The sequence below is a fragment of the Rousettus aegyptiacus genome, unplaced genomic scaffold (assembly GCF_014176215.1).
Source record: "Rousettus aegyptiacus isolate mRouAeg1 unplaced genomic scaffold, mRouAeg1.p scaffold_m13_p_1, whole genome shotgun sequence".
In the NCBI taxonomy this organism is placed as follows: Eukaryota; Metazoa; Chordata; class Mammalia; order Chiroptera; family Pteropodidae; genus Rousettus; species Rousettus aegyptiacus.
In genome coordinates this window covers 69,274,949-69,294,575 of record NW_023416284.1, presented here as the reverse complement: position 1 = coordinate 69,294,575, position 19,627 = coordinate 69,274,949, and the positions used below count along the sequence as shown (strand labels likewise).

General features: G+C 34.4%; 1 protein-coding gene across 3 annotated transcripts in view; it reads left to right on the top strand.

Annotated features, from left to right (window-relative positions):
* CDKAL1 (CDK5 regulatory subunit associated protein 1 like 1) overlaps window positions 1–19,627 on the top strand; it is a 626,461-nt gene that overhangs the window by 179,226 nt on the left and 427,608 nt on the right. For all 3 annotated transcript variants that reach the window (XM_036229008.1, XM_036229005.1, XM_036229004.1), the window contains exon 8: window positions 4,157–4,277. In XM_036229008.1, the coding sequence (XP_036084901.1) occupies window positions 4,157–4,277 (121 nt within the window). The remainder of the gene's footprint in view (window positions 1–4,156; window positions 4,278–19,627) is intronic.

Below are 19,627 nucleotides of genomic sequence, written 5' to 3'. Positions count from 1 at the left end.
AACCATTTCAGCACTCTGAAAATCAACTAAAAGCATTCCTTACATTGAGAAGCATTTATTCATCAAAACAACTAAACTCGAATGAGAAAATGTGAGCCTGTGGTGTTTGTGCCTTGTGCACTCTCATTTTCCTTCTTCAGCTCTGTGGGCAAGGTTGTTCAACCAGGGTGGACAGGCTAAGCTTTACCAGTACTCCTAAGATTGCTCAGTAAATTTGGAGCACTGTCAGTTAAAGTAGAGATTTTGATGGCAAATGACAAGGAGGGTTTCGGTTTTATCCCCCTGAAGCTGTGGGCCAATTTGGCACACAGTGTACAGGTGGATGAGCCAGGGATTTAACAAGGACTTCTGGGAGGTGAAACAGAGATAGGTTTGATAAATCTCCAGACTGTACGTTGACTGGAGGTGGGCACATGCATAGCATAGACTAGGTTAGGCCCAGTCTAGCCACACTTAGCTGCCTGCTGGAGCATGCATGCACGCACATCCAGAGGAGGTGGCAGAGGACCCGGGAAAGTCTAGGAGAAAGTAAAAGTTGGGGCGGTCTTGAAAATGGCCCTAACTTTGAATGCCTTCACCTGTTCATACAGACTCATCAACAGATAGGAGAAATCTTGTTGGCTCAAAGTGTTTGAACATATGTGTGATGAGTCTTGCTTAACAAAAAGCTATGTGGATACAGACTTGACCTTTGGGAAGTCATGCATGGGGGAGGAGGGAAACCAAAATAAAACTAAAAAGGCACATCAACCACTATTCATATTGTATAGAGACAGACTTCACAGATCTATTCCAGGGAAACTTCTAAACAACAACAACTTTTGGATTGAGGGGAATCTGAATTGAGAGTTGCCACAATATATTATCTAAAATGTCCATTATTCAACAAATATTATGATATATGCAAAGGAACCAAGCATAACCATACTCAGGAAACAAAATGCAGTCAGTACAAATTGTGTTTGGCCAAAAATGCTGGATTTAGCAAAGACTCCCAAGTACTTAGTGAAACCATGTTAAATCACTTGAGCGGATAGTGACAGTGACTTGAATACAGAATCACAAAAAGAGCAATAGAAATCTAGAGTTTAAAAGTACAGTAACTGAAATTAAATGATCATTCAAGGAGCTCAGTTGCAGATTTGAGATGACAGAAGAGAAAATCAGTAAATTTGAGGGTAGACCAATAGAAATTAAATAATCTGAAAGAAGAAAAACAAACAAGGCTCAAAGACTTGTGGGACAACATCTAGCAAATGAAGTATATCAAGGGAGTCACAGAAAGAGAGGACACAGAAAAAATGCTAAGAAAATTAAAAATAAATACTAGATGAAAACTTCTCAAACTTGGTGAAAAACATTATGGATCAAAATTGAACTGCACAGGAAAGATCTACACCTAGATGCATTATACTCAAACTATTGAAAGACAGAGAAAATCTGGGAAACATAAAGTGACACATTTATGTACAGGGGAACAACAATAAGAATTATTGATTTCTCATTAAAAGCAATAGCAGTCAAAGGCAGTAGACTGATACATTCAATGCTCAAAGAGAAAAACTGTCAACTAATAAATCTATATTCAGCAAAGATATCTTTCACGAATGAAGCACAATAAGAACATTCCCAAACAAAAATAATTCATTGCTATAAAATTTTATTTGCAAGAAATACTATTGTTCTTTAGGCAGAAAGGATATGTTACCAAATGATAATTTCAGTTCTCAGGAGGAAATGAAAAGTGCTAGAAATGGTAATTATGTGGGTAAATATAATATACTATATAAGTATATATTTTTTACATTTTCTCTTTAAAAGCATACAGTTAAAATTTATAAAACTATTTTTGGGTTTATACAACTGTATATTAATATGTGTGATAACAGCAGCACAAAGGAAGAGGAGGGAAAAGAAATTCATATTGTAGAGAGACACACTTCACAGATCTAGTCCAGGTAGTTAGATAATTGAATATCTGTATGTAAAAAAATGAACTTAGACCTTTACTATACACAACAAGTAACAAAGAAGACCCTAGACCTAAATATAAGATCCCAAACAATAAAACTTCTAGAAGAAAATGTAGGAGAAACATTTATGTCCTACGGCTAGGTATACAGCGAAAGTGTGAGCTATAAAAGATAAAATTGATTAATTGAACTTCATTGAATTGAAAAACAAACACTTTTCAAAAGGTACTATCATGAATATGAAACTATAAGCCAAAGAGTGAATATTTTCACATCATGTTATCTAATAAAGTTCTTACAAGCAGGATATATAAAGAATTCTTCCAACTTAATAAGACAGATACTGTCTTATATGCAAAATATTGGCAAAATTCTGGAGCAGACATTTTTATTAGGCTTTTCCAGAGAAACAATTTGTGTATATGTGTATATAAAGAGATGTATTATGAGGAATTGGCTCACACGATTATGGAGGCTGCAAATTCCAAAGATCTGCAGTCAGCAAGCTGATGACCCAGGAAGCTGATGTCTAGTTTCAGTCCAAGTTCAAAGGTCTGAGAATTAGGAGAGTTGATGGTGGAAGCTCCAGTTTGCAACTGGGCAGGCATGCGACTCAAGAAGAGCTAATTTTTCAGTCTGAGTCTGAAGGCTAGAAGAGAGACCATTGACCAAGGTAGGAGAAGTTTCTACTCCTTATTAAGTAGGCTTTTGTTTTTTGTTTTGTTTTGTTTTGTTTTGTTTTGTTTTGTTTTGTTATTCCCTATTCAAGGCTTCAATTCATTGGATAAGGCCCACCAGTGTTAGGGAGAACAATTTACTTTATTCAGTCTATTGATTCAAATGTCAGTCTCATCCTGAAACATCATGTAGATGGTTAAATGTCTGGGCACCCTGTGGCCCCGTCAAGTTGACACATAACATTAACTGTCACACATTTTACCAAACAGGACATACAATTGGCTCATAATCACATTAAAAAGGTGCTCAACATCATTAATCATTATAGAAATGCACCTTCTTTCAAACCACAATAATATTCCATGACACACCCACTAGAAGAGCTATTGTCAAAAAAGTTATAGCATGAGGTCTTAGCCACAATGTGGAGAAACTCAAACCCTCATACATTGCTGGTAGGATATAAAATGGTATTACCAGTTTGGAAAATAGTTGTTTCTTATAAAGTTAAATAAATTTGCCATATGACCTAGCATTTTTATTCATAGGAATCCAAGAGAAATGAAAACATATGTCCCTATGAAGACTCGTGTGCACATATTCATAGAAGGAGAATTATAATAAGTATTGGAAACAATTTGAATGTCATCATAAAATGTGGCATATTTTGTATGGGGACAGGGATGGACTATATAAATAAGCTTGAGGGAATTTTGAGGGTGATAGAAAGGTTATAAAACTGGGGTTTTGTGTTGATTACACAACTCTAAGTTTATAAAATTATTGAATTATATGTTCACAATGGGTGGATTGTATAGGATGTACATTAGTAAAGTTAGAAAAAAATAATGTGTGTGTAATGAGCAAATGAGAAAGTAAACAAAAAGTAATAATTGGGGAATCTGAAGGGGATGGAGATTTTTTTTGTACTATTCCATCTTCCACAACTCTGCAATTATTCAGATTTCTAAATTATAAAATTTAAATAGCTCTTAGAAGTGGTCTAATTTTTTTGTAATGTTTTTGTAGAAATAAGTTTAAAAACTTTGTTTTTAAAAATCCAGTCTTAAAATGTCATTTTATCTCAGCTTGTTTGTTCTTTATTTCTTCGATTTGTTGTTTGCTTTGAACAGATAATCTGCTCTTGCATTTTCCCCCCCTGTAGTGCAAAATTGGCCAGCAGGCCCAGTGCCCAAGTGAACCCTTCCTGCTTCAGATACATGTCTCATCTATGCTAGGGAACATACCTTGTGGAATGATATTCTGAGGATATATGTTTCTCTCATCTGTGCAGTAAAATGTGCCAATATTATGAACACGAACACAACGTTTTTTACTTTGGCAGTATTTTTCTTAGGTTCAATGATCACATCTTCTCTAGGTTTTTTTTTTCCCCCCATAAAAGAAAAAGTTAAATGCAAACATTAACACATTTGTTGAGAGCAGTAAATTAAAGTGAAGTTGTGAGACTCATGCTAATGTATATTTATATGCTTCGTTTGAAGGTCACTCTGTGAGACTGCTGGGTCAGAAAAAGGATAATGGAAAACGGTTGGGGGGAGCACGACTGGATTTGCCAAAGATTAGGAAGAATCCACTGATAGAAATCATTTCCATCAATACCGGGTAAGCTGCTTTCAAACTTATAAAATGTTCACTATACTTCATGAATGTAGGTCTTTTTATTTTTTATTTTTTTTTTGGACATGTGACATAGAAATGTAGTTGAATATTTTCATGGGGAAGAAAAATCAAAAGCTCTAAAGCATATGATTATAGTTTCTTCTAAAATCTTTCTGTATACAAATTAATATTATTCTGACTTCTTTCGGTAATAAACATGGATTTCATTTTCCAGCTATGCTCTTGGTTAAAAATTTTTAAAAAGAGTATTTTATTTTTTGGAATGGTTAATGTACCCATCATTTTGTACTGTGTTTTCAATAGAGTTATAGTAAATATTGCCCAAGGTATTAATCATGTTTCGATTAACTATCTGAAATACATATTTTAAACTGTTACTATTATGAGCTTTAAACTGGAAGTAAGCATTGTAACTGAATCTTGAGTACTCTTAATTTCAGAGTCTTAAAGTGTGAAATTCTTTTGCCTGATTCCAACTCTTGGTATATCTATTTATACTTAGTTTTATTTACATGTTTTGAATTTGGTTCCTTTAAATTATGACTCTACCTGGAAAAGTTACACATTTCCTACTTTAATCTATATTATTGTAGTCTCAAAGTTTGATGAAGCAAAAACCTTCTATTCCTTAAATTGCAGGACTCCGTCCATTTATATAGCTACCTAACATTTCCTACAAATTTAGGCTGTCTTGTTCAATCTTGATTTCATCTTTGTTTCCTCTTTCAAAAATTTTTTCTCTTTTTGTGCTTTGCTTTCTTCATGCTATTTCCTATTGAGAGCAGGTGAACTTATCTTTCCTTCTCCAACATCTTTCTACCTGTCTCTAGGCCAGTGCTTTTAGTTCCTCCTGCACTATTGCAGCTGTGTTATTGCTGGTTATCTTTTCTCTAGTCTTACTATTTTCTGGTTAATCCTTCACACTGCTGACAATGACTAGGGAAGAGAAGTCTGTTGATTTTTCTCTACAAGCCCCATGAGATGATTTTCAGTTGACTTGTAGTATTCGTCCTGAACCAATGTCTGGCCTTCAGAGTTGAAGGTTCAAAAATCTGGACCTATCAAGTTCAGATACTAGTGATTAAATTGGTATATAACAGATGTATAGTTACATTGACTGGAGTATCTAATATAGCCTTTCTCTCTTGAGCCTGAGCCTAAAATTTGTAAGCATTAAGCAGTTTCCTAATCCTTCTGTCTCATTGTTTTCCTTCCTCAGGTAAGCATTTTTTTTTTTTCTTGATTTCCTACATAAAATTGCAGCATCCCTACATTTCCCTCTCTTCCATATTTGCCTTATTTTCCTCTGTAACACTTCTCACCATTGCTATATGTATGTATATGTGTGTGTATTCATTTATATTTTAATTATCTGTCTTTCCTTACTGGCATACCATAAGCCCCACAATGGCAAGGAATTTTGACTTTTGTTTATCATTGTATCCTTAGTATATATAAGAATGTACACAGTAGGGACTTAATAAATATTTACTTACTGAATGAACCATCAAGTGGTGTTATTTGAAAGTTTAGTGAAATTATGCTAAATTTACTTCCCAGTACTGATTACCTTACCACTGGGACAGTAATACTTGGGGTTTGGCTAAGCATACTTTGTCCTGAATAGTGCCTTTCGATGGGCAAAATCAATATGTTTTTGAGACTCTCTCTCTCCCTTTTTTAAATATATGCAGAATCGATCAACTTTTCTGGGGTAGACACATTTCTTTAAGTATGTTAATATTTTAGGGTCTTTCAAACGCTATTACGTAAGGATCCATTTGCTCTCTTCAAAGGGGGACTTTGCAGTTACTTTTGACCTATTGAGTTTTTATTTTAACTGTTTTCGAAGATGTTTTATTTTTCTAGTCTGTGTATTTCTCCATTTTGTCACTCCACACCTCACACTCCAGCAGTCAGTCATATTGAAGTACTTGAAATTCTCAAACTCAAGGTTCTTTCTTCTCTGTCTTTACTCCAGGCCTCTGTGTGTGGTATGAGGTTTCTCTGCTAGTTTTCTCCTTTTCCCATTTCTCTTATTGTCAGTCCTCCTTCGTACGGTGACATGCCCTTTTTTTGCGGGGCTGCATGCTCCTCCCTCAATGGCCGGCTAAGTCCCTTGTTCCATTGTGCATCTATAATATTTCCTGTTTATCTCGATTCTGGCACTTCTCAGACTGAATAATTTTATTTTCCAATAATTGTAAACTTCTTGGGTTCTGAAAGTATTTCAATTATCATTACATTATCTCTGAGTTCAATACAAAGTGAGAACTCAATAAATATTTGTGGAATAATCGTTTTATCCTAAAGCCGTTTCTATATTTTGTTGCCATACAGGTTTAAAAACTCGCTTTAGGTGGCCATTTTAAGTAGCATTAAGTTAGAAATTTTCATGTATTATTTGAATTTCTCTTCTCTTGGATGTAGTGTTTCTTAAAATGAGGCTACAGTATAGACTTTTTGAAGCTCACTGGATGTTTGCTATCACTCTCTCATCCTCTCACATCTCATTTTGCAATATTAGAAGTGACCCTTAGTAAGTAAATTAACAAATTTGCTTTGGATATTAAGAGAATTCAGTTTATGCTGAGATTTGACTTTCGAACCAGAGCTTCTCTGAAGACTAATCATTTCCTGAATCATTTGTAGCCTTATCATGTGCTCTCAGATGAAAGCATCTCCGTATTTGTCCACAATATCACTCTAAATATCTTTGCTTGGGTTTTACTTTTTTTTTTTTTTTTTTTACCTCCAATAGAGCTCATTGCTTTTTTTCATTTATGTTTAAATGTTTTAAAATAGTTGTATCCATAATTATTTCTTTTGAGAGACAATTATCTTGTCCATCAAAATACTTTTCAAAGTTTTATTGCTTCCAAATTAAATATAGGCATATAGGTTTCATATAAATTTTCCAATTTTCATTTAGGAAAAGAATCCCGTTTTCAGCAAGTTTTATTATATAATATACATTAGTAATTTACCAAAGTTACTATTAGACTCTACAAAGTCGTTATGCTTTGATACATTTCTGACTTAAAATGTTAAAGGAATACATTAGTTGCTTTAGCCAGTGTTGTTAAAAATTTCAGAATCATGCTAGAGTTTGGATGAGCTGAGAGGAGTATTTATCTGATCACATTGTATATAATAGGGGTACCTTTTATTTTTTTAAATAACATTGATCTTTTCTCTTTATATCCTCTATTAATTTTATGATCAATTATTAATCTGTATTTATGTGTGCTATATTGAGTGTATAAATTTTGGTCCATTTGGATTATTGCGCCAGTTTATAATGATCTTGCTGAAGGTTTTCTGAGGTGAGCTTTTTGAGGTCAGCTACCGCTTTGTCTAATATAATTCTTATTTCTAGGCTGTTTCTTATGTGGTAAAGACTCTCTGCAGAGGAAACATGAATAGGCATATGTGCTCTCTAGTAGGATAAGACAGCATTATGGACATGTCTCTGAAAGCAGACAAGAATAAAGTTAATCATAGTTGCCAATGTCTGCGTGCTTGATGTGCACCAGACACAATTCTATGAAATGCACATTTTTTACTCCTGGTATTTAGTCCTTAAATCAGCCTTATGAGTTTTTTTTGGAAGATGAGGAAACTCAGGCGCAGAGAGTCAAGAGACTTTACATTGTCAGGTAGCTGGTAAGTAACATAAACTGAGACTTACCTATGAACTCCGGCAGATGCTTTTATGGATTCAAAGGAGCAAGGAATCTTAACCAGTGTGTTTGGCAGAGATCTTGCAGGAGCAGAATAATTTTTGTGTTATAGTGACTTCTGAAATGGGCCCTGAAAGATAGGTAGAATTTTGGTCATTATGTATTGAAATGTGTTTGATTTAGGTTGTTGCTGTAACAAATTTTGATGAACTGGGTGGCTTAAAACAACACAGATTAATATTTTACAGTCCAGGAGGTCAGATAATACATGTCTTACTATGCTAAAATCAAAGCTATTGGGGAGAAATCTGTTTGCTATTTTCAGCATCTTCAGGCCACCCGGAATTCTTGTATATGGTCTCTTTCTATCTTCAAAGCCAGCAACATTGTATTTCTTTGTGTCTTCCAGTCATCTTTCCCAGGATGACTCTCCCACGTTTCAGTGATTATATTGTGATAAACGGCAGCCACTTGGATAATCTAGGATGCTCTCCCTACTTTAATGCCGTTCGATCAGCAACATTACTATCATCTGCAACTTTAATTCTCTTTTGGTATGCAAGGTTTCAGGGGTTAGGATAGGTAAGAGAGAAACTTATAGGTAGAAACAAGCATGAACAAAGGCATAGGAGTGGAATGTGTTGTTGCTTATGAAGTAGATAATTTTGTCCGGTTTGTCCGGAGTTTCCAGTATATGTAAGGAAAAGTTGGATAAATTACCTTTTCTGCAAAGAGCCTAATTGCCCCAGGATGGGAAATTATGCTCAATTCAGTCTTAAAGGAATAGGAGATCCACTGAAGTCTTGAACAGAGGTGAGAAGTAATTGTAGCTAGGCATTAGAAAGGTTATTCCAGGATCAGTTTGTAATGTGGATTGGCGTTGGAAGATAGATAGGTGCAAGGAGACCACTTAGGAAGGCATAAGCATCCCAGCCAGGAAAGCAGAGTAGTTGTGGAAATGAAAAGCAAGGATGGCAGCAGGTTCTGGGAATGGTTTTAGAACATGGACTTTGGCCTACTCCAGTGGAGTGACTTGTTACCATGGATTTGGAAGTTCCAAAGAGTGGTTAGAGATAGAGATATAAGGTGAAAAAAAGCTTTAGTTGAAGGGATGAGAGTGAATGAGGTCACTGAAGGTGAGTGGTCAGTGCCTGTGTATAGGAAATAGGTGGAGAAAGAGGAATCATCTGTGAAATAGTAGTCAGAGATGAAGGTTTTATGACTATGGGGTGCCATACTATCAGTTGCTTCAGACTTGAAAAGGAGAAATAATCCTTGAATAGGTGAGCCATTTCGGTAGTGGGAAAATTAGAAACCAGGTTAGAAATTAGTAAATTTTGCTACAGGAAGATTATTCTCTTGAGGAGTTCGACTATAAAGTAAGAGAGGTAGTATTTATAGAATAGAAATATATGTATTTTTAATCCTAGCTTGTTTAGAATGCAGAAGGATAAGGATTAGAAATACATTGATGAGAGAAACTGTTTGAACAGAATCATGTATACAGATGGAAAGGTAAGCCCTGGAAAGGAAGGGCGCTTTCGTGCTTCCTTACCTATAGCACCCGAGGAAGTCTAAGTGTAAAACTTACCAGTTCATTGTTCTTAAAGTTCTTGACTAATTTAATGTGATTCAGTTCCTTCATGCTGTCAGGCAAAATAGAGGGCGATGTTTCACTGTTAGGTCCCTTTATGTTTTAGTTAACGTACCACAATCCTTTTTTTTTTTTCCAGTTCATTTTTATTTTTATTATTTTTTAAATTTATTTTTTAATTAAGTTTATTGGGGTAACACTGGTTAATACAATTATATAATTTTCAGGTGTACATTATCATTTGACATCTGTATACTCTATTGTGTGTTTACCACCCAACGTCTCGTTTCCTTCAGCTGCCATATATTTGTTCCCCTTTACCCACTTCACCCTCCCCCTAAACCCTATATTTGCTCCCCTTTGCCCGGTCTACCTCCCCCCTCCTCCCCCACCCCACTAGAAATCACTAGCCTCTAGTCCATGTCCATGAGTCTCTCTTTGTTAACATACCACAATCTTTTGATGACACCGATGCACTAGGGCCACTTCTTGACTAGAATACCCCCCACCCCACAGGATTTGTCAGTGTTCTTTTTCCTTCCCTTCCTCCTTCTTGTGGTGATGTTCAGTTGTCACTCTACCCTATGTATTTTTCTATAAACTGGAAGCTATATCTCATGTTAGGGTCTAATTAAAAATTTGGCCAGAAATAATAATTTCAGAGCTGAAGATACAAAATTTGAAGATTTATCTTGGTGTTTCATTCTTATTAAATTAGTAGTAGAGTAAGCTCTTTCTTAGTTCTGAAGCACAGCAGAGTAGGATATGTGTACATATTTATGTAGAAAAGTGTCAACCTTCATTTATATGTGGAATCTAAAGAACAAAACAAACAAACAAAGCAGAAACAGACTTACCAATGCAGAGAACAAGCTTATGGTTGCCAGATGGAAGGGAGTTGGAGAGCTGGGTGAAAAAGGTGAAAAGATTAAGTACAAATTGGCAGTTACAAAATAGGCACGGGGTTGTGAAGTACAGCATAGGGAATATAGTCTATAATATTGTAATAACTATGTATGGTGCCAGGTGAGCACTAGATTTATTGGGGGGATCACTTTACAAATTATATTAATGTCTAATATAAAATAATGTTGCATGTCAACTGTAATTGAAGAAATTAAAAAAAAATAGAGAAGTAGCAACCAAGTGCTATGGTCAAGATGACAGGAAGTCAGTCAGCATGCGCATAAACAAAAGTGAGCTGAAGTTGAAAAACTGTTTTTATCAGGGGACCCCATTTTTGTAATTGTCTTATTTTTTTCTAGCACTGAGAATGGAGTGTAGGGGACAAAAAGTAAAAAATATCAGAAATTGGATTATAAAGAAAATATGTACTTCATTTCGCCTTTGCCACTATTAAAGTCATCATTTTTTACACTACCTTGGCAGTTTTTGTTTTCCCAAAGCCAAGAGTTGAGTGGGGCTTAGCAGTTCTGATATGTTATATCATTTTAAAGATACCATTAGATTGTCCCTAGTTTGAAATGGTAATTCTCCCTTGGACTAAACAAGTTTTTGAAAATACTGTGTGACTGTATAGTACATTGCTGATACTTTTTCTTTTAAAATTTAGCTTGTTTTTCTTGTTATTTGCTCTCTGTCAGACATAAAATGGTGGAATATGGGAACCTTTAACGGGATCTAATTTTCTTTGAGACATACACTTGAATTTATTATCATTTTAAAAAGTGTCTGTTACTTTTCCCCTTGTAACATCTTAGCTCTTGAAAAACAAACTAACTTGGATGTTTCACCATCTTTCTGTAATGTACAGAATTTATCAATCCCTATTCCAGTGCTAGATACATAAGGTGCTCTTTAAATATTTGAGTGAATGAGTGAAAGAACAAGGATGCAAACTTATTTCATATAAGTGAAGTTATTTTTAGAGAAATATAATTACTGCTAATAACATTTTGTTATCTTCCTGGTTCTGATGATTAAAACATGAAATAGTTATTAACTAGATATAATCATAATACATTTGAAAATATAATTATTTTGTGCTTACCATATTACCAGGTATTATGTTAGACATTATGATATATGCAAAGATAAACATTTCCCAAATTGATAAGTAACCAGCATCAACTGAAATAATCCAAATCAGGCAGCTATAAATGCAGAGTTAATTGCAGCTCCTATGTGGAGAAGATTTGGATCTCATTCTATTCTATATTCTGGGCTATGCTGTTAGGTCCCAGCATGACATTCTTTCCAGGCCGTGACTCTTTAGACCTCTGAATTTAAGAGCTGTGACATACTCAGTATCTTCTCATTGCCCCTCTAGGAGATGCAGTAGCAGCAACATGGTAAAAAGGTCTCCATCATGATCTTTGCCATCAAACAAGATGACCGCAGTTGTCAGTACACACTGGAAAATATAAGCCTCAAATGCTGTCTTTTTGTTACTCTTAAATTACAGCTTTTCAGAAAATCATTCTATAAAAGATGATTTTTTTTTTTTTAGTGATATTTAACTAGAACTTTTAAAAGGCTTGAATTAAGGTTCCAAAGAGATCCTGTTAAAAGTTTGAATATATGTGGTATCATCCTTATTCTCAGGTGAACCTTTTTAATATTTTGGGAAAATTTGGGATGCTTTATATTATAATATCTTTGAAATGACTATATATTTAGTATATTAAATAATGATTCATTGAATCCTTATGTCTTAATATGGTGTCAAGAAATAAGACATTCTTAAGTTTCTCAGTTCATGCTGTAGTGTTGTTCACATGACCTCATTATATAAACTATCAACCTATTCTGAATCTGCTCTCTTGAGAATAGCTTATTTAGGCTTGGCTCTATCCTCAGAGTAGCTGTTAGATTAAGACACCTTTCTCCAAGAGGCAGTATTTCAAAATAAAACATTTTCCAAAAAGAATTCAACACACTTTATAGTCATTCACTTATTTTAAGATTATGGGTCAATATTGTCATGCATGGCTCTTAGATTTCTCCCTCTCTCCTTCCCTCCCTTCCCCCCTCAAATTTCTCTCTCTCCCCTTCCCTCCCTTCCCCCCTCTGTCTCTCTTCCTCTGTATCCGTCTCTGCCTGCCTCCTTCCCTCCCTCCCTCCCTCTCTCCCTCTCTCTCTAATAGATAATAGTAGCTACCAATGAGCATTAGTTGCTTCCCTATAACACAGATGTCAAGTTATAATGAAAGCAAGTCCCAGTTCAAAATCTGCAATAAGAATTTATTAAGCAAGGTGGCACAGTCCAGCTGTTCTTGTAAACTTGGTGAAGTCCTAATTGTGTCTCCTTTAGGTGATTAAATCAAATCTTGTGTGAAAGGTTCACTTTAGGCAGAGGAGACAATCTTGTCAGCCTTAGGCAACCAGAATCCTCTTCACAATGTCTAGAGTTGAGGGTAGAGTGGGAACCAAGCCAGAATAATATTCTTAATGGTTTGAGCCATTGCTACCTAACCAGTAGTCTGTGGACTAGTGCCCAATTGTTAATTGTTGATGGATGGTGTGTGACAGGTATTAAAATTGAGAGCAAACATTTTAGAAACTTTTAAGGTAGTTTATCATTGCTATATTCTAATTCGTTTTCATTGTATTTCACAAAAAAGTATTGGTTTACAAGAGGTTGGAAATAAAAATCCTGTCACTATATATAGTTTGAGAAACACTGCTCTTGGCTAGTGTGTTGCAAGGTTCTTTACCCTGTTCTGGAAAATATAGCCAGTCCACTTATCTTGAGTGCCACTGATTTCACTAATGAGATCCCATTTTTGCTATCTTTTATGTTATTAGTTAACCACTTGTGGTTAGTCGTTAACTACTACATTCCTAAATAAAAACTTATTTGTTATGCTAATTTGCAAAGCCTCTGCTGTTGACCAAAGATAAAAGACAGCTAAAACTTATCAGTAATTTCTGGAAAGTAGCCTTTCTGATTAAATACTGGCAAAGAGAGATTATTCTTAGAGATGCATCTTAAAATTACACATTTTATATTATGCTTCCTATGTTAAAATCTTTCAAAAGTAAATTACAGCCATAGTAACGTAGCCCGTGTGAAACTTGAATTTAGAGGTCATAACTGTTCTTTTGGCACATAGCCAAGATGCTAGAGACCTATTATTCTTATTCTGTAAGCTTATGGAGGCCAGGAACCTTATCTCTCAGTCTTGAGACTGGAAAGCGGCACCAGCCTGTTCTGGAAAAGGCAGTAGAGTCCATGTTACATTAGAGAGAACTCTGTGCTTGGGGTTCAGAGTCAAAGACACTTATTTTCTAACGGCATGACATAATTAATTAGACAATCTTTACAGCTTATCTTTTTTCTAACATGGACGCATGCTGCCTATTTTATGTGTAGCCTTACACATTAGGGGCACTTTAATGTGTTTTTCTTAGAATTTTGATGTTGGTGTATTCTGTAGTTTACCAAAATTCTCCAAGAACCTTCTCCCCTTCTTTTCTCTTTATCCTTTGTACTATTTAGGCAAGAAAGTCGCTCATACTAGAATAAGTGAATGTTTGAAAAAGAAACTTAAAAATACTAGTTTTAGTCTCTCCCATAACTTTTAGTACAATATCTTGTTCACAGTATTCACTACATAAATACTTCAGTATTTCAGTGACAGTAGTGTTAAATGCAGAAAAATTTCACTGGCTGAGCTGGAATATAATTCTAATTACTTTTCTCTTGCTATAGATGATTATTTTGTAGAAAAGGAATATGTTAATTTGAACTGAATGAAATGCAACTTATCTCAAACAATTAAATGTGTGAAATTGAAATATTCATGGCAATTTTGAACTTGTTACATTTTTACTTTTATCCAAAAACTAGTTGTCCTGAAATTTGCATCTTTTTCGATATCTTCAATGAAATCCCCAGATACTTTATTTTCACTTCAATTCTGTACAAATGAAATTTTAAAGTAATCTTATTATTAGTGCATTATAAAACTGTATTTGGGAATGATCATTTGTAAGAACAGTGGATGGCACTATTGGCTCATACCTGTGAAGTAATTATTAATTTACAGAATAATTGGTTTAATAAATGCCTGTAAGTAAAGTGGCAAAGGTAAAAATTTTAGGTGGTATTAAGATGAGTATTTAACCTTCGCGAATTGTTTATGTAATCTTTGCTTTATATAAACTTTGAAATGAATATGTAACTTTCTCAATAATTGTAGTTAAAGAAATGACTGTTTTTTAAAAATCATTTCAGATATTATAGAGTATACCATTGCACTAACTAAAAGTATATCTTACTTAACACTTTTCCGATAAAATTATTTAGTTCAGGGAAGGGAGAATAACTTTGAATTTGCATGAAAAAAAGCAAAAAATTTCAAGATACTCAAATTTAAACACACCATTAAAGACACCTTAGATTAAAGTTGAGTAGAATGGTTAACACTTTTTTCAGGTTAGTTCATAGATTTTATGGTGGGATATACATTAGTTATAAATAGTAATAGGGACTCTTATAGTTTAGAAAGTTTATTTTATTTCATGTGTACATGACCTTTATGTTTGCATTTTAAGAAAATTAAACAGCCCTGTGTCTAGACATTCATTTATTTCACAAATGTTGAACATTTGTTAAGTGCAGAAGGTAGAAAGATGTGTTCGTTTAGTTTCTGCCATTGGCAGTCCCACAGGATAGAGAGTGAAGCAAGCGCAAAACAAATTATAACATTGTAAGTACCATAGTACAGAAGTAGGTAGAGTCGTCTTTAGGACCATGATGGATTGCTTGGCTGAGTCAGAAAGGGCTCCCCTAGAAAGTGGATATTTAGACTGTGTCTCAAGGTTTATCTCATAGGTGGATTCAGAAACACTTTAAGCAGGAGGGAACTCTCTCCTTTCCTGTGAACAGTGGTATTGGATTGTGAAAGGCCACTCCTTATAGAGAGAATGATGAGTAAATACAGGAATGGAAGGAGAACGGTTAGAAAGAGGTAGCCTGAGATTGCTTGGATTCACACTTAGCCTCATCGTTTCATCATTTGCTCTGTGACATTGTATAAGTTATTTAACCACTGCGTAGGTCTCACTTTTCTCATCCGTAGAATGGGGATAATATTAGTGTTGTGACAATTTGAAGAGGTCATCTGTTTAAAGTAATTAGCATAATGCCTGGTTCAGCGTATCTGTTCAATATGATTATTATTGTTTATTACTATCACAACTATGCAGAAGATAAACCTCAGACTTAATTAGATTGCACTTTGCTTAAGACCATGAAGCATTAAGTGGCAGAATCATGACTTTAACCACATTATCTAACTATTTCTTTTTCTAATAAACTGCAAGTGGCTTCTAGCCCTGTTTTCTACCCTTGTATTGGAATTGTAGTTATTTAGTTAGTTGAAAGGAAAGCCAGTTAGAGCTGAAGTTTGTAACTAATGTAGAGGACAGCCTACTAAACCTGAGAAAGATGCTAGGCGCCCCAGATTTTTACAGAAAATGGAAAACATGGGCTCTCAAATGGAGGTGGGTTAGGAGAATTTCTGCTATATACTTTTATTGTACTGTGTTAGATGTTTCTTAAGATGCATTAGTTTTATCCAGTGGAATGGCTTTTGAATTTCCTATTATGGTGTTTAAAGGATGGGATTGCTAAATCATGTAGATTTAGAGTTAGATGGCTCTTGTATCCTCCTGTTTTGTTATCTCTTTTTTTAAACCAGTCCTTGAGTTAGGGTGCATGAAGATGATTAGAGGCACAGGGCACGTGAACAGTTGGTTGTATTCAAAGAGCTAACATCTGTCAATTTTCCTGTTGCTTTAAGAAAACTTACTTTTCAGCCCCATCAGGAAGGGGGGAAAAATCCCAAAATTGTGAAGCCCAACTTTAATTAGGTATAATTGGATACACATGTGCTTGTGGATAAAGGCTTGTCAGTTTTTTCAATACAAATATAACATATATCTCATATTTATTTCTGAAACTGCTTTTATTTTACTGCATCTCAGCATGGTAGCACCAGTTGTTTTATTTTTTCTAACCCTGACAAAGCAGAATGTTTTGTTTGGCTTTTTAAACAGGCAGTAGTGCATGTAGTTAAGACTTCATTTACTTTATCTGATGAAGTAGTCTCTGAAGAATGTCTGTATTTTTCTGTAAATCCACTAAGGAAATTGGGTTTAAGACAAGGTCTTAAAATCCTAGTGTCTGTTTTTAAACAATGTATCTTGCTTTGTGATTTCTAATATGGATTTTTATGGTTCTTTTTAGGTTATCCTTAAGTAATAATTGTGGGAGAGACTATGAGTTTAGATCTGCCTTGTGAAGTACCTTTTATGTATTGTTTGATTACTGCTCTTGAGGAAAATAGAAATTGTCTGAAATGAGATTTCTAGTCTGTTCTCCTCCTCTTCCACTTCCCTCATCTCTGTTGTTGTTTCCTTCCTGCCCACGTTGACAGAAATTTATGAAATCAAAGTATGTAAGGACGGATTTATTTATTTAGGACTGTAGCCCCTTGTGACCAGAAGATATACCCAATCCAGATTGGTGGTCTACTTCATTAGCTGGTGTTTTCATTCATTGGTTTGTTTATTCTTTGTACTCATTCACTCATTTATTCAATGAACATTTGCAGAATATCTATATTGGATACTTTACTAAGTGCAACAAAAGAAATAAGGCTTACCTATGTTATCACTGCCCTGTGAATCTTACAGTCCAGTGTAGTTTAGTTAACTGATAAATAATTCTGTTTTAGTCTTCTTCAAGTATAATAATGGCCAGTTATTTTTTATATATATGAGACTTAGAGTCGTGTGCTTACAGATGACCACAAATTTTTTGGATATAATAGGACTGGTATAAAATATGATGGCTGAAAATGGGCATGTATAACATGTCAATGGGATCCTCTTTGGTGACCGATTACTATCAAGAATTCAGTCACCATTATAACATTTTGTTCACACTCTGGATTTCAAACAACCAATGATCCTTTGAATGTTGATTCCATGCTTACTCTGTTAAACACCTATGATTTCATTTTTAAATAATGTAATTGTTAAGACCCCTTTTTTGCCTACTCCGACTTCTTTCTGATTCTTGTTTCAACTATTAGGCTTTTTTTGTTCTTTCCATTTTTCTATCTTAATTCTCAATTACATTCAAAGTAAGAAGCAAATCAATAAAAATAAGATGTCAATAGTAGCACTGATGTTGACAAACTGAACACATTAAAAAAAAAAAAAAACATATCTGTATCATATGCCCATGAGGAGAGAAGAATGGGGTTGAGGTTCTGCTGATGCTGAAAGCAAATTGTAATGATGTCTAATAGTGGCTGCATAGTGGTCGGCGTAATGCAAATTTTGTGTAACTGAGTTTGACTTGCACTTACTTATTTTGCTTTAAATGGTTTTATATCAAATGATAAATCATCTTAAATATTGTAGCTTTGTTGTCCAGATATTCTATTTGGAATATAACTAATATACTTTAATACTCCATTTACTTTAAATTCTTGAGGTAGATTTTCAAAGGTGAATGGTGGAGGAAAGAATAATGTAGATGTACGAGGATTTTTTGTTTTAATTTTTATTAATTTTTACTTTGATTATCTTATTTTTGCATATCCTAATTCAGAATCCAACTGTGACTAAAACTCGTACAGGGAATATTTTACTGATAGACTTCACAAATGCTTATTTGAAGCAACATCAGTATGGCTTGTCTAGTTTCTTAATTTCCTTTTTTTTTTTTTTATCCTAGTATGCTTGTATCTTAATGGTTTCTAGACAACTTTAATTGATTGATCCTTTCATATCTGTATTTTCTGATTTCTTCTATCTTAACAATCTCTTTATCTTTAAATGATTGCTTTATTTCCTTCCCATTCTTTGATCTTCTGTCTCTACTATCTTTTCATGAGGCACCATTACCATCAGGACACTTTGATTACTAGAACACTTTGGTCTTCAGTACCAATGTACTCTTTTTTCCTCTGGATCTGATATAGAATGATTCTTCCTCCCTCCAGCCCCCACCCCCAAAGAGTGGAGCTGGGAAGACCTTTTTTTCATGAATTGAGATGTATTGACAGCAGCCGGGAAGTAACTTTTATGATTTAGACTAGGTTATTCATTCTTTTTAGAATACATTACTTTATAAATTTACCTTTGTCCTTTTATTTTCTTTCTGTTCTGATGGACTTAATGGCACTTAATTTAGTCATGTCTAACATGTACTTCTAAAGATTAAGAGGCATATTTTCAAATATATTTCATTAGGATAAATTAACTAATGAAATATATAATTATTATGTCAAGGTTAAGAACATTTTAAAGATCTTGTAATATCAACTCAAATGGTTACACTGCTATTTATAATGCTAACAATTAAGAGGATACATATTTTATTCCATTTAAAGTCTTTATTATTATTCCCACTTTATGGAAATTGAAGTTGAAGAAATTAAATAATATACCCAGAGCTACCATCTTAATATAAATGTAGTTAGAATTTGCAGCCCTGTTTACTGAATGTGACAGCAAAATTCTGGAGCCAAACTGCTTGGGCCTAAATCCTCACTCCAGTGCTTACTGTGTAACTCTGGGTAAGTTTCCTTGTATATAAGTTTCCTCATCTCTAAAATAGGAATAATAGTACCTGTTTCATAGGCTTGTTGGGAGGATTAAGTATACTTATGTATAGCTGAGAATAACATCTGATAAATAATAGTTAAATATACAAATGATTGTTATCACTGTTATCATTATTAGTTAGACTGTGTTTTCTTTTTTTTAAATTTTATTTTATTATTAGTTTCAAGTATACAGTACATTGGTTAAACATTTATATACTTTATAAATGATCCCGTGATTGCTCTTTCTCTCCTCTGGCTCTACAGCTCGCCATTACATTAATGCTGACTGCCATGCTCCTTATCCCCGTGCCCATCTATCAACCACTAATTTGTGCTGCTTTAACCCTTCACCCCTTTCTCCTAGCATCCTCTGGCCATCACCAGATTGTCCTCTATATTTGTGAGTCTGTTTTCGGTTAGTTTGTTCTTTCTGTTCCTTAGATTCTGCATATAAGTGAAATCATA